Source organism: Sminthopsis crassicaudata, chromosome 6 (assembly GCF_048593235.1).
Source record: "Sminthopsis crassicaudata isolate SCR6 chromosome 6, ASM4859323v1, whole genome shotgun sequence".
In the NCBI taxonomy this organism is placed as follows: Eukaryota; Metazoa; Chordata; class Mammalia; order Dasyuromorphia; family Dasyuridae; genus Sminthopsis; species Sminthopsis crassicaudata.
Genome location: NC_133622.1, coordinates 253,314,522 through 253,335,376, shown reverse-complemented (window position 1 = coordinate 253,335,376; position 20,855 = coordinate 253,314,522). Strand labels below are relative to the sequence as shown.

Sequence of the window (20,855 nt, the reverse complement as noted above, 5' to 3'; positions counted from 1 at the left end):
GGCAAGGAGCCTTACACCCCTACACCCATCTCTGACATGACATTACCATCATCCATCACCCCCTAGCCCAACCAATTTCCAGTCTGCTGACAACTCTACTACAGCAGCTGGCAAGGGCAGGGGTTCTGGCACTGGGCAGGCCTGGTTCACTTGAGTCAAAGTTGGGCTGAATCAGTCTGGGACAGGGCATTGGGGGCCATTTTTTTTATTTGGTGGGGCCTGCAATGCAGGCGAGACGCATTCTGAACACTCTGGGAGAAGGATCAGATGAGAGAACAAATCGCTTAGAAGCTATAGGGCAAACAGGATGTCCCCCATCTGAAGGGACATCTGATCACAGATCCAGGGCTGACATTGGCTAGTGAAAGCTGCCCAGGAAGTCACAGGGAGCAGTGATAACCCTCAGTGAATCATCAGCCAGACTTTAAGGCCTGCTCTGCTGCGCTGGGGGATGGATTGCCCCATCAAGTATTTATCTAGAGAGCTCTGCCCCATCCTGCCCTGGCCTGGCCTAGCCTGACCTGGTCTCCCCAGAGTGGCCACATTTTCCAGCCTGACCTCCAGAGAACCAGCCTGGGAAGAAGGTGAGCAAAGCTCAGGGGAAGAATTGCTGTGGGTGGAAGGGAGTCTTCTCCAATTCTGCTTCTTGGGCACTTTTCTTTTGTTATGTCCTCCCCTCCAGCGGCCAAATCTCCCTCTCCATTCTCAGCACAAAGACCTCTTCAGAGATTCCTCTATCGTTTCCCCTTCCTTTTCTTCTTTGTCTATTTATCTCATTCCTCACTGCCTCTCCCCACTCCATCTTTGTTACCCTCTGTTTCTTTCTGTCTTTTTGTGTCCCTTTCAATCTGCCTCTGGTCCTCCTCAGTCCTTTGTCTCTATAGGTCTTTTCCAATCGCTCTTTCTCTCTACTTCTGTCTCTTCGCTTCCCTTATCTCTTTCCCAGTCTCCCTGTGTGTCTCTGTCACTCTGTCTCTCCCATAATTTCTTTCTCTCTTTCTCTTTGCCTCTGGCTTTCTCTCTTTGGCTCTCTCTGGGTGTCTTCATCCATCTTTATCTTTCTGTCTCTCCAACTGTCTGTCTTTTACCTCCCTCCATGTCTTGCTATCTCTCTGTCAGCCTTTCTTGTCCATTTCTCTCTCTCTCTCTCTCTCTTTCTCTCTCTCTCTCTCTCTCTCTCTGTCTGTCTCTCAATTTGTATTTCCCTTTCTTCTCTCTGTCTCTCTCTCACTTTTTCCTGTGTATGTCTTTATCTTTCTCTCATGTCTCTCTCTTTCTTCCTGTCTCTGTGAATTCCATGTCTTTCTATGTGTCTCCCCTCATGCCAGTCCCCATTATCTGTGTCTATCTCTTCCCTCTCCACTTTTCTCTTTTTCTGTGTCTCTGACCATCACCTGAGAAATAAGAGATTCCCTTTTCCAACATCCTGGTCTTCAGTCACAACCAATTTCATTTTTACGATGACAATAGCCATCAAACATAGCCCTTTAAAACTTGCAAAATGTGTGCAAAATGTGTCTCAGTTAGTCATCACAATAACCTCATAGTATGGTATTATTAGTTTTATATAGGTTTTTCAGAACTACGTGCTCTCCTTCCTTCTCTAATGCTTCTGTGTCTATTCTTCCTCTATACCTGATTTTTATAGCATGATTACTATTTTTACCTTAACTCTGTCCCAATCTTTCTTTTGAGCTACCCTATTGTTGATGTCAATCTTAAATATATGATATATATATTTTTCTTATATTTAAAAAAAACATGAACAATTTGTCCATGTTGAGTTCCTTGAAAATGATCTTTGATGTTGGCTCTTAAATGTTAAATTTTCTACTTAGTCCAAGTTTGGTTGATAAAAAATCCTGGAAATCTCAAATTCATTGAATGTACATTTTTTCTCATGCAATATTATAGATAATTTTGCTGAATATGATATTTTAGCCACAGGTTCAATTCTTTTGATTGTCAGTAGATATGATTCCAGGACCTCTGATCTTTTATTGTGGCTGCTATTAAATCCTGTACAATTCTACTTGTGGCTCTGGTGTATTTGAATTGTTTTTTTTTTCTTGTTTCTTGCAAAATTTTCTTTTTATCTGGGGTTTCAAAAAATTGGCAATAATATTCCTATGTCTTTTTCTACACACAGGATCTCATTGAGATGATGATAAGTGGATTTTTTCTATTTCTACTTTCCCTTCATGTTCTATCACTCCTGGATAGTTTTCTTGAATTATTTCTTGCATTATTACATCAAGGTTCTTTTTTTGGTCACAACTTTCAAGAAGTCCAATTTTTCTATTTTTTTCTTCTTGATCTGTTCTCCAGATCTGTCATTTCTCTTGTAAGATGTTTCACGTTCTGTTCTTTTTTCTTTCTTTCTTTCTTTTTTTTTACTGTTCTGTTGAAAATTATTATTTTTTGAATTTTTAAAATTAATTTTTATAATTATAACATTTTCTTTGGCAGTATATATGCATAGGTAATTTTTTTTTTACAACATTATCCCTTGTACTCCCTTCTGTTCTGAGTTTTTCTCCTCCTTCCTTCCACCCCCTCCCCTGGATGGAGGGCATTTCCATACATATAAAATATCTTATAGTATATCTTAAGTATAATATATATGTGCAGAACTGAATTTTGTTGTTGTTGTTGTTGCAAAGGAAGGATTGTATTCACAAGGTAAAAATAATCTGGGAAGAGAAACAAAACAAAACAAAACAAAAAAAAAAAAACAATGCTCACAGTTTACACTCATTTCCCAGTGTTCCTTTTCTGGATGTAGCTGATTCTGTCCATCATTGATCAATTGGAATTCAATTAGCTCTTCTCTATATTGAAGATATCCACTTCCATCAGAATACATCCTCATACAGTATCATTCTTGAAGTGTATAATGATCTCCTGGTTCTGCTCATTTCACTCAGCATCAGTTGATGTCTCTCCAAGCCTCTCTGTATTCCTCCCGCTGGTCATTTCTTACAGGACAATAATATTCCATAACATTCATATACCATAATTTACCCAACCATTCTCCAATTGATGGACATCCATTCATCTTCCCACTTCTAGCCACTAACATTTTGGCACATACAGGTCCCTTTCCCTTCTTTAGTATTTCCTTGGGGTATAAGCCCAGTAGTAGCACTGTTGGGTCAAACGGAATGCACAGTTTGATAACTTTTTGGGCATAATTCCAGATTGCTCTCTAGAATGGTTGGATTCTTTCACAACTCCATCAACAATGCATCAGTGTCCCAGTTTTCCCACAGCCCCTCCAACATTCATCGTTATTTGTTCCTGTCATCTTAGCCAATCTGACAGGTGTGTAGTGGCATCTCAGAGTTGTCTTAATTTGCATTTCTCTGATCAATAGTGATTTGGAACAATTTCATATGAGTGGAAATAGTTTTAATTTCATCATCTGAAAATTGTCTGTTCATATCCTTTGACCGTTTATCAATTGGAGAATGGCTTGATTTCTTATAAATTAAAGTCAATTCTCTATATATTTTGGAGATGAGGCCTTTATCAGAACCTTTAACTGTAAAAATGCTTTCCCAATTTGTTACTTCCCTTCTAATCTTGTTTGCATTAGTTTTGTTTGTGAAGAAACTTTTTAGTTTGGTGTAATCAAAATGTTCTATTTTGTGATCAATAATGGTCTCTAGTTCTCCCTTGGACACAAACTCCTTCCTCCTCCACAAGTCCGAGAGGTAAACCATCCCATGTTCCTCCAATTTATTTATGATTTCGTTCTTTATGCCTAAATCTTGGACCCATTTTGATCTAATCTTAGTATGTGGTGTTAAATATGGGTCCATGCCTAGTTTCTGCCATACTAATTTCCAGTTTTCCCAGCAGTTTTTGTCAAATAATGAATTCTTATCCCAAAAGTTGGGATCTTTGGGTTTGTCAAACACTAGATTGCTATTTTTATTCACTATCTTGCCCTGTGAACCTAACCTATGCCACTGATCAACTAGTCTATTTCTTAGCCAATACCAAATGGTTTTGGTGACTGTTGGCTTTATAATACAGTTCTAGATCAGGTACAGCTAGACCACCTTCACTTAATTTTTTTTTTCATTACTTCCCTTGAAATTCTCAACCTTTTGTTGTTCCATATGAATTCTGTTGTTATTTTTTCTAGGTCATTAAAATAATTTCTTGGGAGTCTGATTGGTATAGCACTAAATAAATAGATTAGTTTAGGGAGTATTGTCATCTTAATTATATTCGCTCGGCCTATCCAAGAATGTCTTTCCAATTATTTAATATTAATAAATAATAAATAATATATTAATATATACTAGTATTATATTACATATAATATTATATATAATATAAATAATAATAAAATATTAGTTTTCTTGGATTATTTCTTGCATTATTACATCAGGGTTCTTTTTTTGGTCACAACTTTCAAGAAGTCCAATTTTTCCAATTTTTTCTTCTTGATCTGTTCTCCAGATCTGTCATTTTTCTTGTAAGATGTTTCATGTTCTGTTCTTTTTTTCCATTTTGTATAATCTGATTTGTTATTTCTTCGTCTCTCATAGCTTCACTGGCTCTTTTTTGCCCAAATCTAATTTTCAAAGAATTGTTTTCATCTCTGAGACTCTTTATCTCTTCTTCTAGTTGGTTAACTTTTTTCAAAATCTTGTTTTTCTTGGATGTTGGATTTTTGTGGGGGTTTTGGTTGTTGTTGGTTTTTTTCTCCATGTTGCTCATTTGATTTTTAAATTCTTTTTGAGTTCTTCTATAAATTCTCTCTGGGCAGAAAGCCATTTCACATCACTCTTTGGGGTAGGAGTTCTGAAGATGAACCCCAGTCTTCTCTGTTCCCATAGTAAGTTTCTATGATGGGGTTCTTTCTTCTTTGCCGGTTCATTTTTTTCCTTCTTCAGTAAGCGTTATTAGTGTAAGCACCTCTAATCATGGGGGTAGGGAGATAGTGCCTCTGCCATCACTTCAGCTCTTTCTTCTGACCTGGAGTCCCAAACCAAAAGCTCCATCCTTCAGCAAGTGCCCGCAGCTGCCCCACTGCCTCTGCACTCACAGCTTCCTTCTTGCCTAGGGCCATGCCCCTATGGCACAGCTAAGCCCAGCATTCCTAATCAACCAAGATTTGCTTTCAGGACTCAGACTTCTGACTCCTCGAGCTTAATGAATGGGAAGTGAAAATTTCTGTGGCTCCTGCTGAGGCTCCAGATAAATCCAGCTAGCCCCAGGCTCTCTACTAGTTGTTTGTGTGGAGGTAGCCTGGAGGTACCACTTGAGTTAATTCCTTGCCCCAGACTTTCTTCAGATGTAATTGAATTGTACCAGGAGGGCCTTTGTTCTGAATCAAGTCTTCTTGACTTTCCATCAGTCTATGTTTACCCTGTGGTGAAAATTTATTCTATCTGTGGGGAAATCTGGAAAGTTTGAACTTTACAACTTACTCCGCAATCTTCTCAGAATCCTCCATCTCTCATTTTCAAAGAAGAACAATGGCATCATGGGTGATATCTTGACTTGTACAAGAATTAGATTTTAGTGGCAGATTCTGAGATGGATGTCAATTGGGACATTTCTGATGGCTGTTCTGGCTTTGTCAAATATAATGTTCTTTTTTCAGACTGCTTGAAGTTTCTACTTCTTTTACACTGCTAACACCTTCTTATCCTCTCAGGCTTTGCATGACACTGTTTTCTCCTCATTCTCCTCCCATCTGTTTAAACGCTCCTTCTCTAGTTTTTTGCTGGCTCTGTGTCCCATTACCCAACTGTACTATTCCTCAAGGCTCTCTCTTAGATCCCTCCTCTACTCATTCTGTTTTCTCTCTCTTAATTGCCTCATCAATGTGCATTGCTCTAATTCCATTTCTACACAGATGCCTTCCAGATTTACATATCAGTCCCAGTTTCTCTCTTGAGCTCCAATCCTTCACCAGTAATTAGCTATTGGATGTTTCAAAATGGATGTTTGAGGGAGAATCACTATGTATGTTGAAGTTAACCAATCTGAGGGCAGGAGTTGGGAAGGAGAGACATACTGTGACTGTGGCACTTAACTCATTGAGGATAGAATGAGTGTCCCAGAGGAGAGCATATGACAATAGCCACCAGAATCTAGAATTAATAGCATGTCATCAATCTTTGAAGAAAGACCCATCATCCCCTCTACACAGTCCCTGAAGAGAGTGGACTCAAACTCAAAATGACTATGGAATATCCTTCTCCAGCCTCAGATAACCGACTTCTGAATGTTCCATAGCCAATGTGAAATGGACAGACATGAGATAGACAGCTCTGACCAAATAATTTAATTTAAAGCATCATTTATTAGCCGGCCGGTGACTGACCCCCATTAGACAGGCTGGTAGAGATCAGCCCCAAACCTTTAGTGAGGTACACTTTTAAGCCTGTTTGCCACTTCAGGGTACAGCCTTGGGGTTACACAATTTGTTGTTTACAATGGGGAAGTGTCTGGACGAGAGTGTCAGCATGTTTTGCAATGTTGTGACTTTGTTAGACACACACTTCTCTGAAAATCTAGTGTCTCATGAACCAGGGAATGGAACCCACTCTGAACATAACACTTCCCTTAATTTAGTTTAAGCAACCTTTTCCTATAAGCCTGAGCCCATTGACCAGGGATGAAGGGGCCAGTCTTTTGTCCATTTCAAATGGGAGACTGTTTACCTGATTTTCCACCCATCAGTCTTAGGAATGATCGGATGACAAGGCACTGTGATCAGGAAAGGGAATTGCAGAGTTCACAGAGACATAGAAAACATATGGGCAATAAAAGATTAAGGGTACAACCATCTACATAATTAGCAGAGGTGGGCTGAAGGAAAAGACATTATAAACCCAACATGGGGAAAAACATAATTCAAGACCTAACAATCGAAATATCAAGAGGGTACTCTATAGAGCTTGGTAAAACAATAGCAAAATTCATTTAGAAAAAAAAATATCTAAATTTTCAATGGAAATAAAGAAATAGGGACAAAGGATGAATAGAATTTCTAGACCTCAATCTATATCATAAGACAGCAGTCCTCAAAACCATTGGTTAAACAAAGCATTGAAAAATACTTGTTTTTTCTCTTTTGTTGATGATGCCATTACCAGCAGTGTGGCAAAAAAAAAAAAAAAAAAGCAAGGACTTCTTGTACAGTTGTATGCTGTAAGAAATAGTGTTTTGACAAAGTTGATATTTAAGATAGTCAACATGGAGAGAAACTTGTCTCCAATGAATTCTATGAACACACTTAATCCTTCCATTAGGAAAAAGTGACAATTACTGTCTAATAAATGCCTGAAAATAACTCAACTCTTATTTTTTCATCACACTCCCTTGACCGTTACCCTATGGTTAAGGTTAAGAAACATACTTGCGAAATTAGTGAATATCCAGATCAACTACTGTTTTAAAAAATAGGGTTTTTTAGTTTAGAGTCGATTCAGTGACACTGACAAATTCAACTTCATTTATCTTGAAAATATCTCTTTTTTCATTTTTTTTTATATATGTACCTACTTTGGCAGCTTAAGTTGTACAGTCATTATTTTAATACTTTGCACAAACTGTATGACAAAAGGTTTCTGTATTATGCCAGTAGTATAAACCGTACTTTGCCATGTCAATATCCAGAAGGTCCAAATTCGTATTTTAAATGTTTCATTTCTGCTTTTATCATATAGTATACAGTGCCTTGACTATTAAATAGGATAATCACTGCAGGGCTTATAGATAGAAATAAAGATCTTATTTCTACAAAAAAAATTGGTTAAAAAAGAAGGCAGATTGGGCACCAATATGGCACAGTGGATAGAGTATCAGCGCTAGAATCAGAAGGACCTGAATTCAAAAATGATTTGATATTTCTTAGCTCCATGATTTTGGGCAAGTCACTTTTCAAAAAAAAAAAAAGATAGATCAATGAAATTTACTAAATATAGAGGGCCAAGAGACAAGAATCTATTCCAGGTCTTGAATCTTACAGTAACTTGGCTCACCAAAACTCCCTTTACTTATTGAAATAGCAGAGTTATACTTGTTAATATGTGATTAGAAATCTAGAGACTGAAGCAAAATGTAACACTACTATACAATGGATCAAAGGCTTCCCTTTGATCTTAGGACAGGATGGAGAATAAAAGCATTTGGGAGAAAGGTACTTGAGGACATTGGTATGATAAATTTATTCCTATATGTATCTCAACTATTTACATCTCAGTGTAAGTAACCAAGTACCGGGTTTAATAATTTACATCTCAGTAGATTGTGCTTGTTAGATTTTATATCAAGTCTATAAGCACTGGAGACATATATATTTGTCTCTTTGATCAATAAAACTTGAAGAGTTCTTATCAAATTCTTTCACCTGGTGCCCTTCATTTCACTACAGGAGCTGGATTCCAACAACTAAACAAAAGAGAATCAGAAAAAAATGGAACTTAGTAATTCAATGTTTGATAAAGTAAATACATGGGTTATATAAGGGGAAAGTCACTCTATTTGATATTTTTAAAAACTGGGAAAACTGGAAAACAGTCTGGTAGAAAATTATGCTTAGACTAACACCTTGCACCATACTCCACAATATATTCTAAATGGATGTTCAACTTTAATATAGAAGATAATAGTATGAAAAAATTAGAGGAGAAATAGATCAAGTAATTTTCACAGCTATGGGCAAGTGATGTATTCTTAACCAAATAGGAGATAGAAGTAATTACAAAAGATAAAATTGGTAACTTTAGTTACTTAAAATTGAAAAGCTTCTGCAAGGCAACATTAATGTAGCTACGATAGGAAGTGGTCAAATGAGAGGAAATCTTTGTATTACATTTTTTTTTTGATAAAGGTTTGGGTTTTCAAAAGATAAAAACTATTTTATATATAATATGCATATACATAAGAATGTATGAATACATGCATATATATGTATTGTATATATGACTAATAGCCATTCCCTTATAGTCAGAGGATATGAATTAACAGTTCTCAAAAGAATTACAAAATACAACCACATGAAACGATGTTCCAAATCACTAATAATAAGAGAAACACAAATCAAAATAACCCTGAGGTTTCACCTCATATCCAGAAAATTGGCAAAGTCGATCAAAAATAGCAACAGGAAATGTTGGAGGAGCTGTGGAATGATCAACCACATTAATATATTGTCAATAGAGCTGTGAGCTGATAAAGCCATTTTAAAAAAGCAACTTATGCAAATGAAATGATTAAGATATTTATATCCTTTGAACCAGAGCTTCTATCCCAAGAAAACTATCAAAAGTTCCCATATGAAGCAAAATACTTTTTAGCAGCACTTTTTGTGATAGCCAAGAATTGTAAACAAAATGGATGCCCACAAATGGTGGCCCATGATTCCTAAGCTGTGAGAAATGATGACTGTGATGAATACAAAGAAGTCTAAAAGACCTCTAACAGATGCAGAATGGAGTCAACAGAGACCAGAAAACATTAGACACAAATGTAAATGGAAAGAACAACCACACACAAAAAAATATCAAAAGTGAATGTAACAAAATTATAAAGATCAATCAGGATTTGATGAAGAGTCAAGAGCAGAATCCCATCCCATTCCACTCCTCTGTGGAGGTGGGAGGTCCACAATTATTGCACTCTACATATGTTTTGGGACTTTCTCAACATATTGATCAGTTGTGCTGATTTTTTTCTTCTCTAAAAAAATCATTTTTACTATAGATGGCTCTCTGGAAAAGGAATGATACTCGAGACAATTATGATGATATAAGAAGCAGAAGACACAAATAAAAACTTACTTTTTAAAAAACTCATTTTTATTCCCCTGGAATTACCCCTTCTAAAACTTTCTTATTTCAGTCAAGGATACCTTCATCCTTCCAGGCTACTAACGCTCATAACTTCAGCATTAGCTGTGATATCTCACCCCACCTCTCCAATCAGTTGCCAAATCTTGTTTTTTCTAACCTCCTCACATCTGTTGCATCTGACCCCTTTTCTCCACCTACATAGTCCCCACCTTAGTGGAATTATTAAGCAATGTCCTCAACGGTCTTCCTGCCACAGATCTCTCTCTTCTCTGGACCAGCTAGTGCCAAAGTGATTTTTCTTGAACACAGATCTGACTGTGTGACTTCTCTACTCAGTCAAGCTTACTGACCCCCCTTTTGCCTCAAGGATAAAGGCAAGTTGCATTGCTTAGTATTTAAAGCCCTATAAAACCAAGAAATAACTTTTATTTTCAGTTTTATTGGACATTACTCTTCCTCCTGCATTCTCTGATTAACCAAACAATGCTCCACCTCCCATCTCACAGTTTCTGCCCAGACTATCCTGCAAACCTGGAACGCATTCATTATCTCCTCCTTAGTCCCATCTCATGAGGCTCCTCTTTTCTTTTAAGACACAGCCCAAATAGCTTCTGCAGGATGCTTTTTTCTCCCTGATCCTTCAATTCCTTGTGCTCTCCCTCTTATATGGCCTTCTATTTAAATTGTTTCACATTTGTTCCTTTTATATTTATTCTGTCTGTATTTAGACCTGTCCTCATTGTCTCCCCCATTAGAATCTAAACTTTTTTTTTTGTCATTAAGGAGAGATTTATTCTCAACATATTTGTACTCCTATTCCCTGGTATACAGTAGGATCTTAATGAAACTGAATAATTGAATGATTACTTCTGGATATTCTCTTTTCCCTGGGTTTTCCTGAATGTTCACTTCTGGATATTCTCTTTTCCCTGGGTTTTCCTGACACTGTCATTTTGGGTTAAATTAGGAAAGCCCCCAGAAGCAGCTCTCAGAGGCAGGACAGCTATCCCCCAGTGACTTTGGATCAAGCCTTCTTAATTCATGCTGCTACGAAAAAGGCAGTAGATTCAAATTCTGACATTGCCACTCATTAACTATATGACCTCAGACTGAGCATTTCTTTTTTCCTGGTCTCAGTTTTCCATCTGTCTAATGGTAATAATGTATGTCTGGTCATCTCTGGTCACAAAGTGCTACATAAATATGAGTTCTACATGTTCTAGAAGAATCTTCTTCATGTGAATGAACAGAACCAGAAGTGGGAAAGATTGGAGACTGGTTGTGGCACAGAGTATCGGGCATTCAATTAATCTAGAGCATGAACTCAAAGCCCGGCAAGTCCTCATTCACTATGGATCCCAAACAAGAATTAGTACCCAGTAAACAGCAAGTTAGAACATCGGGCTTCTATAATTTCTGCCTCCCCTAGTTTTAGGCGTCTTGGAATGAGACCCAGACTTCCTTTGGCCCTAAGGCCTGTCCTGAGCTTGCACTCAGAGGATCTGCCCTTGACTCCAGCTCTACTGCTTGTTATTTGTGTCTCTGACACCCACCTACCTCATGAGCTCCAGTTTCCTCGACTCTAAAATGAACAAGATGGTCCCCATATTTCTCAAAATTTATGATTCTTTGAAAGCTGCCCCCAGGAGCCCTGCCCTGCCATTGCAGTTGGGCTTTTTATGTTGTATTTTTTTAAAAATCATGACACACACCACTTCTGAACCTTCCCTCATACAAGAAGCAGCTCAGTATAGTCACTAATAGTCAGGAAGATGAGTTCAAATCCTGCTTTGAAAACATAAAGTTGCGTGTTCCTAGGCAGGTTCCCTGAGCTTGGGGGGTCTCCTCCTCTATAAAATGGGATCATAATAGCACCTGCCTTCCAAGGTTTTTGTGAGGATAAGATGAGATGACATTTGTAAAGTGCTATTATTATTAACAATGAAAAATCATAAAACAGTCCCAGTGACTAAGACTGACAACACATGTTCCACCTCATATTCAGTTCTCCACTTCAGCATTAGTTCTCTGGGTCCGAGATTGGACATTTTAATGATCTGGGGTATTGTAGTTGTGTAAAGACTTTTCAATCACTCCTATTTGCCACCTCCTCTCCCCCTATTTCTGATTCATTGCTCGATGGGCTTCCTTGGATAAATATTCCTTCCCATTCTGGGACATTTTGTAAAAAGATACATAATTCTTCATCTCTTCTAGCTTTGAACCCCCAGCCAGCAACAGCACACAGAAAAAATACACAGCACTGGAGCTACCTCTTTCTCTTTCCTTAAAATGTTTTCTCCCTTAATTGTTTCCTCTAAACTCCATTCCGAAAGTACACCCAAACTAGAAAATGCCTGTGGCTAACACTGTTTATAAAGATAAAGTAAATGTTTAAAATGAAGAAAGTAAGCAGACTTTCTCTGTGTCCAAGGAAATAAAGGAGATCCAGAATTAGCACCTAGGAATTTGAAGTGGATGTGGGGGAGATTTCTATAACACAGCCTGTCATGATTATTTGAACCTATTTATACCTGAGCTACCCACAATCCTGTACTCCTGGAGCCTTTATCTGGCTCTTTATGGCATCTGCCTCTGTTCAACCTTCATCAGGGTCCATGTGTCTTCTCCCTGTTTACCTTCCTCCAGCTTGGCACAAGTTCTGGCATATCATACACATTTTTAGCTGACTCACTTCAGCTCCATAAATCTTCTATATACCTTGTTAAGAACTGGCTTTTAAAATCTGACTTCTATTGTCTGACAAGATCATCTCTTCAAGGTCACCCAGGTCTGAGGTTGTATTTGAACTGAGGTCCTCCTGACTTCAAGGTTGGTGCTCTATCCACAACACCAACTAGCTGCCCCATGATCTATTTTTTAAAAATAAGAATCATCATGGTGATTACTTTATGGTTTAAATGAACAATTATTGTATGCTGTTTTCCTAATGTTAAATCATTCTTTCATACCTTGGATAAATCCAATTTGTCATTATGAATAAGTTTACCAAATATGTTGGGGAGACCCTTTGCTATGACTTCGTTTAAAATTTTTGCATCCCCCTTTATCACTGAGAGTGTGCTATAGATTTCTTTCTCTGTTTTATCCCTTTCTGGTTTGGGTCTACTGCCATTTTTCTGGTAAGCTGTAAAGGCAACCTAGAGTCATCAGCTCACATCTCTCTTCTCTTTTTAGCAGGCATATAAAAGAGTTCAAGAAAGTCTATTACATCCAACACCTGCAGAGAAGACCAAATTATCATCACAGAATCAAAGGATTTGAGAATTAGAAGGAACCTCTGAGGCCATCTAATCCAACTCATAGACAAAATATATCCCCATTATGACATACCCAAGTGCCAACCATTTAACATCTACTTGACGACTTCTGAAGAGGGAGAACCCAACAGCTCTTTAGACAGCACATCTGCCTTTTCACAAATTTACACTCCTTGCCTATTAAAAAGATGGCCTTCAATGAATCCAGTAATGATAGCCAGAAAATTACTACCTGCTTCCCTGCACATGGTCCCAGCATAGAATCCCCCATCATGATCTTCTTTAATTTGATCACTTCTCTTTGTGGGCTTCTGGGAAATGGCATTGTCTTGTGGTTTCTCAGTTTCTACATTAAGAAAAGTCACTTTACCATCTATATCCTCAATCTGACAGTTGCTGACTTTAGCTTCCTCCTGGGACGCGTAGTTTGGTACCTTGCTAAGATTCTTTACGTGTATACTAGCCATCTTCTTACCAAGTGCTCCATGTTTTATATATGTCATGGAACACTTGTATTCAACATCTTCGTGTATAACACAGGGCTGGGCTTCCTGACGGTTATCAGTGTGGAGAGGTGTCTTTCCATGCTCTATCCCCGCTGGTATAGATATCACCATTTGAAAAAGAAATCTCCTTCTATCTGTGCTTTCATCTGGTCCCTTTCAGTCTTCATGGCAGTCCTGGAGTTGTACTTTGAGATCTACATAGGGAACACCTACAAGACCTGGAGATACATCATTAGTATCTCTAGCTGTATACTCAACTTCCTGATGTTCATGCCACTGATGGTTCTATCCAGTCTGATTCTCTTCGTGAAGTCCTGGAAGCGATCCCTGCACCACCATCCTGCCAAGCTCCATATCACCATTCTGGTGACCATCCTCGTGTTCCTTTTCTTCGGCCTTCCGCAGAAGGTTTGGTTTGTTGTCCATTTTGGGTTCAAAGTGGCCATCCACAGGTCTGTCTCCATGATTTTTGAGCTTCTCTCCTGCATCAACAGCAGTGCCAACCCTGCCATTTACTTCTTTGTTGGCAACCTCTGGAAGAATAAGAAAAGAAGGTCCCTGAAGCTGACTCTCTTGAGAGCCTTCAAGGAGGATTTCCCAGGGAGAGGGGATAGAAGGACCCTCCCTGCCACCAATTCAGAGACCATAGAGAGGAAGCACTCAAAGAAGTAGTCCTGAAACCACATGAGAGTGAAGGCTTTCTCACCAAGGGTGAGAACTTTGCAACTTTCCAAGCAAAAGAAGACATGATTTTCCCCTCAGTATTTTTTTCCTAGGAAACTGAGACCAGTATGACATTAAATTTCCAATATGGGGGCAAAGAATGATAACAACAAATGAAATTCACAGAACTCTTCCAAGTTTTCAAAGCACTTTACAGACATTTCATTTGAGTTTCACAACAACCCTGGAAGATCAGTATTACATAGATTATCTCTATTTCACAGCTGAGAAGGAACCAGAGACACAAAAACTTGACCAGGATTACCTAATTAGCAAATGTCAATAGTGAGATTTAAATTCAGATCTTCCTGGCTGCAAGCCCAGATCTCTATCTATAATGCTACACTGCCCCTCAGGTATGGAACAATGGAACACCACTCAAAGTCTTGAATCCAGCAAAATATTGTGATTTTCCCCATCCTTCTAGACTATGAACAAGAACTATAGTCTTTAAACATTTCTTAAATTGACTAGTCAATAAATCTCAGATCAACTGCTTGTTCTGAGCTCAGCCTATGCTCAGGAGGGTCATAGAAGTCTCTGATATACAATAGGTATTCCATGAGTTTTTGCTGAAGGAATGGAATCACTGATCAGAGCTTGGGAGGGTCTTCAGAGGCTATTTAATCCTCCCCTTTATTTTACAGACAAGGAAACTGAGGCCCAAAGAAGACTCTGAGCAATAATCCTCCTTCTCCCTGCACCTGTTTAATGTTGGGCCAATTCCAGGACCTAATTTTCTGTCCAAGATACCCTACACATCTCTGGGGTCAAACAGCAGTCCCAGCAAAGAGGGATAGGAAGCCCAAATGAGGATTCATGGAGCCAGATCAGTCTTCCCAGGAAATTCTCAGTTGGAGACAGCCAGGACTGTAGAAGAACTCATCCAGGGATATTGGGCAGATGCTCTGCTAGGGGACTTTGTCATGTACACACACATAACAGAGTTTTCCAGAACAATCTGGTGCCCAGATCAGAAAGACAGGAAATAATCTGCCATAATCACGCAAGGGGCCAGAAATTCAAGGAAGGAATTAATAGAAAATTGGGAAAAACCCAAGAGAACTTCAACCAATTGGAAAGAGGATAGCAACATGTTGGAGCCTGGAAGTGAAATCAGTTCTGGGAGGACAATCAATCTCTTCCAGGGCTTGACAAGATAGACTCAAGGGACACCAAATAGGCTATCTGCACCATCACCATTATTACAGTTTCCAACATGAAGGAGCTCAAATTCCCAAGTTGGAACTGCTGAAAGCCAAGGAAAGACTGGGTCAGGATGAAAAGTGGGATGGGATTTTTCACATGAGCAAAGGGTAACAGAGAGGAAGACAGGATGGAAGCATGAGCTCCAGCCAAACATGTGTGTCCACTCCACACATGCATGGACTATGACAGAGACATTGAACATCTGAGAAAAAAGAGACGAACATGGTGATGGTCTCAAGACAAAGAATAATGGACTGGAGGGCAGAGGCTCTTTCCTTCTTATCTGTTTCCTCAGAACCTAATACAGTTCTTGGCACTGTAGGCTCATAATAAAATTTTGTTCAACTGGATTGACTGAGGCACTGTGGTCCAAGGGATGGATCAGTGGATTCGGCACCAGAAGTCCTACACTCCAGTGATCTCAGCTCCAATACTTCCTGGCTATAGTCCTGTGGACAAGTTCTAGATTTTTATGTTTATGTCTTTATCTGTAAAATGGGGGCAGTGCTCTCACTACCTCACAAATCTGTTCTGAAGCTTTGTGTACTTTGTAAAGTTGCCCTGAGATCAGCCTGCTATGATGACTAGAGAGTGATTTGAAATCAGGACCTCAAATACCACCTTTTTTACTTAAAGCTTTTTTAATTTTCAAAAGATATGCATGAATAATTTTTCAACATTAACCCTTGCGACGCCTTAGGTTCCAATTTTCTCCCTTTCCCCCACCCCTTCCCCTAGATAGCAAGTATCCAATATATGTTAAACATGGTAAAAATATATGTTAAATCCTATATATGCAAACATATTTATACAATTATCATGCTACACAAGAAAAATGAAATCAAAAAGGAAAAAGAAAATGAGAAATATATGAGAAAATAAAATGCAAGCAAGCAACAACAAAAAGTGAAAATGCTGTGTTGTGATCCACACTCAGTCCCCACAGTCCTCTCTCTGGGTTCAGATGGCTCTCTGCATCACAAGAACCCTGGAACTGGCCTGAATCATTTCATTGAAGAGAGCTGCATCCATCAGAATTGATCATCATATAACTTCCTGTTGCTGTGTATAATGATCTCCTGGATCTGCTCACTTCTCTCAGCATCAGTTCCTGTAAGTCTCCCCAGATCTCTCTGAAATTATCCTGCTGATTTGTTTCTTATAGAACAATAATATTCCATAACATTCATATCCCATAACTTATTCAGCCATTCTCCTACTGATGGGTATCCACTCAGTCTCCAGTTTCTGGCCACTACAAAGAGGGTTACCACAAACATTGTTGCACATTTGGGTCCTTTTCCCTCCTTTAAGATCTCTTTGGGATACAAGCCCACTAGAGACCCTGCTGGATCAAAGGGTATGCACACTTTATAATCCTTTGGGCATAGTTCCAAATTGCTTTCCTGAATGATTGGATCACTTCACAATTCCACCAACAATGTATTAGTGTCCCAGCTCAAATACCTTCTTTAAGCGGTGTGTCTTTAGGCAAATCCTTCACATCTTTTGAGGAGTCTCAGTTTCTCCTCTATATGAGAGGTTGGACTCAGTGTCCTCTAAGAACCCTCCTAGCTCTGACTCTAGGATTCTTCAGTCTTTTGTAATACCACTAAAATGGGAAGAAAGGAAAGAAACAAGTATGTCTCAAGAACTTACTGGTGTCAAGACTGTGCTAAATAGTTTACAAATATTATCTCACTTATCTTCACAACAATGCTGGGAAGCAGATGCTATTATTATCCCCATTTCACAGTTAAGAAAACTGAGGTACATAGTGTTATATAGCTAGTGAGGGACTGAAGCCACACTTGCACTTAATCCTTCCTGATTCCATGCCCAGCACCTTGTGTGCTACATCACTTTAAGTGCTTCCAAATGCTGTTATTATATTATGCAGTGACCCACTCTCAGGGTTGGTGAAGACAGCCTGTCAAGATCACGAGATGCTGCACGCACTAAAGCATTTATTAAGGCTTTCCAACATGGGTAGAAATCAGAAGCCTGGAGCCCCCTCTTAGGTAATCGGAGGAGTCTGGGATAGCCAGCATTTCCAGCTGCCTCAGTTCCTGGACTCAGCAAAGGCTTAAGAAGTTCACCTCCAAGTTCTCAAGTCAAGAATCCCTCTGGCCTCTGCCTAGTTCACTGCTGCTCCTAAGAATCCCTGTCTTTGCAGCCTGTGTGACTTTGGGCAGGTCATTAGCCACTTCTCTGCCTCTAATTTCTCCCCTGTAAAAGGAGGATTTGTATTGTTCCCTCCAAGGTCTCTCCCACCTTTAAATGTAGGGGAAGCCCCACCCACGGTAAATTTTCTATCCCCTGAATGCTCAACGCTAAGCCTTAGTCCATGGTCCCATATTCCATCTGTGACCCCCAAGAGCTTTCTCTGTGCCCTAGGAGCCTCCTGGCAGAGTAGGTGGAGGCTGACCTTGGAGTCAGGAAGACCCAATTTAAACTGAATCTGACACCTACAAACTGTGAGAAGCACTTAACCTCCTTTAGCAATTCTCCTTGCCCATTGAGTCTTCCTTCCCCGAGTGTTGCAGGGAGCTCCCCACTGACCTTGTGCCAGGTGAGGATGAAATGGAGCTCAGGATTTGGGCTAGACTGGTAGCCCTTCTCCTGGCCCCACTGGTCTCTCCCATCTTAAGGGCACAGGGTAGACTAGGACGGGGAGGTTGGGCGTGGTCGGGCAAGGCAGTGACCAGAGATGGGTTGAGATTCCTGGGTCATTAGTACATATGAAATGTTTCTTCCCTCAATGTGGGGGTTCCTCCCACTATGGGGAGAGGTGGTGGGGCGACTTTCAGGCCTTTGGCTGAATAAGGACAAGAGGGCAGTGGTGGGGGGAGAGGCTAGAGGAAGAGGAGGGGCTCTGGCGTTGGGTCCATCACACTAAGGCTTCATCCAGAGGCAGTCACACCCCTGAAAGTGGGAAAGGACTAGTCATCAGCCAGAGATCCCCTCCTGCCCCTCCCCACGGTGGGACGAAGAGAAAGCTGAGGATGAAGAAGAGAGAAGAAAAAGGGGAGGGGAGGAGGAGGAAGGGGAAGGGGAAGGAAGAAAAGAAAGGGAGGAAGCGGAGAAGCGGGAGGTGCAGAATAGGTGGTGGCCAGAAACAATTGGCCCTAGAGAATCCAAACAGCTAATGATTTCCCCATTTACACTCATCGCTTACTTATTTTCAAAGAAAGAACTTTCCATCCCAAATAAGGTTGCAGGCCTTGGATCCTGGGCTCTGAATATAGTCCTTATTGAGTGGCCAAGTTACATGGTCCCGATCTCTGGCTTTGACTCAGCCTTTCAAAAAGTGTAGCCAGAAACAAGAGCCCAGAGAGCTGAGCTCCTGAGCTCTTTGTCTCTGTTTCTCTGTCTCTTATCTTTCTCTCTACCTCTCTATCTCTTTCTATCTCTCTTGTCTATCTATCTCTGTCTCTTTCCCTCCCTCTTTCCTCCTCTCTATTCCCTCCTCCTATCTCCCCCTTTCTCTGTCTCTCTTCCTCCCATTTCCCCTCTGTTCCTTTCTTCCCTCCCTCTCCTGCCTCCTCACTGTTTTCTTTATCTCCTCCTTGAAGCTATTCTCTCTTCACTTTTTTTTCTCCCCTCCAGCTCCTTCTCTCCCTTTTTCCAGTCTCCCTTCCTCCATATCACGTCCTCTCCCTGTCTCTATTTCTCTCCTTCTCCTTGAAGGATGAGGGGAGAAGTGGGGGGAGACTCAAGGTGGTTATCAATAGAATATAATCATTAGAAAGGAAGGCTGGGGGGAGGACTATCTGCCACTTTGGGGCTCAGCCCCCTGCCTTCCAGGCCACAAGAACAGGCAGCCCTCGGCCAGGGATCTATGTCTACATCTGAGAAAATGGCTTAGAGAGGAGGTGGCATCCCACAGGTAAGGCTGGGCTGCCCAGTGACCAGCTTTCTCTCCCCTCCCCACTGCTGGGCACACAAGCGGTTACTGGCACTCGGACAGCAGCCAAAGAGAGCTTCAGGTGGTTCCAAAAAGTCCATTGGCTTCTGCTTCCTCCGTCTTGGACCTGTTCTCAGAGAACTCCTGCTAAAAGTTGGCAAAGCACAAGTCCCCAGAGCCTGCCTTGAAGGGAGACTTTACTCCAGGTTCCAGAAAGCCCCCAGAGTTCAAGGATCCTGGGAAAACTGGGCAGGGGGAGATCAGGAACATTGGGGAGCATGAAAGTGAGGCTTCCAGACACCGGGCATCAGCTCCTGGAGGGTTAAACGCTCCTGGATTCTCCCCAGGATTGCCTCAGGATTCCCCACACTATCCTTTCCCCAACTACCCTCCACTTTCTCCTTTAACGCTTCCCTTTTCTCTCTTCTTTCCTTGGGCCCCTCTCTGGCCCTACTCCCCATTCTTTCCTCTGCTCTCTCCACTGCTTTCTCTCCTCCCTCCTCCCATTCTCGCTCTCCCATACTCCCCCCACTATCTTCCCCATGCTCCCCAATCTGCCCCCCTCCCAGCACTTTCTCCCCTCCCTCTCCTCTCAGCCCCAAGTCTCCCTGGATAGCTCTCTGTTGGGGGAAAAGCTGATTCATCCACTGGTGAGCTCAGCATTCCCAATCCCAGCCAACTTCTCCTTGTTTTTCCTTAGATTTTCCACTGGGCCATGTGACTGTTATTAGGGCCCCAGAAGGGGGAATTCCTGGGTCTTTCCTCAGAACCCAAGGACCCTGGCCAGCATGGGGACAATTACTCCCCTGTGTAGAGTAGGAGGAGAAAATGGAAGAAGAGAAAAGGAGAGAGAAAGGATACCAATTTGTGATTACCTCCTCTCAGGCTGGGAGGAGAAAGTGGAGAGACACAGAGACAGAGAAACAGAGACAGAGACAGAGAGAGATAGAGAAACAGAGAGAGGGAGGGAGAAGGAGAAGGAAGAGGAGAAGAACAAGGAGGAGGAGGAGAAAAGGAGAAGGGAATGAGAAACAAACAGAGACAAAGAAAGACAGAAAAAGAGAGAGAAAAGAGGAGGGAGGAGGAGGAGGAGAGCAAGGAGAAGGGAATGAGAAACAGAGACAAAGAAAGACAGAAAAAAGAGAGAGAAAAGAGGAGGGAGGAGGAGGAGGAGAGCAAGGAGAAGAACAAGAAGAAGGAAGAGGAGAAAAAGGAGGAGGAGGAAGGAATCAGAGACAAAGAGAGAGAGACACAGACAAGAGAGAAAGCTTCATCAGATCCCTGTAGTAATTTGGGCTGCCTCAGTTTCCTCTTCTGTAAAATGAAGGGGTTAGTTCTTTCCAGAGTCCTTTCCAGCCCTAGATTCTGTGTCCAACTTGATTCATTAAGTCTGCACTGTGCACAA

The 20,855-nt window shown here is 40.7% G+C and overlaps 1 protein-coding gene across 2 annotated transcripts; it reads left to right on the top strand.

The window, feature by feature from the left end:
• The first annotated feature begins 454 nt into the window (after nt 1-454).
• On the top strand, nt 455-16,436 carry LOC141546543 (mas-related G-protein coupled receptor member H-like). Of its 2 annotated transcripts, none has more exons than XM_074274448.1 (2): nt 455-584; nt 13,023-16,436. In XM_074274448.1, the coding sequence occupies exon 2, from the start codon at nt 13,294-13,296 to the stop codon at nt 14,281-14,283; it is 990 nt and encodes a 329-aa protein (XP_074130549.1). In that variant the 5' UTR covers nt 455-584; nt 13,023-13,293; the 3' UTR covers nt 14,284-16,436. The 2 variants fall into 2 exon arrangements, with proteins under 2 accessions (XP_074130549.1, XP_074130550.1); XM_074274449.1 differs by having other exon boundaries at nt 465-584; nt 13,026-16,436.
• Nucleotides 16,437-20,855: the final 4,419 nt, after the last annotated feature.

Coding starts and splice junctions, on each gene's coding strand:
- LOC141546543 (XM_074274448.1), top strand. CDS start 13,294: ATGGCCTTCAATGAATCCAGTAATGATAGCCAGAAAATTACTACCTGC.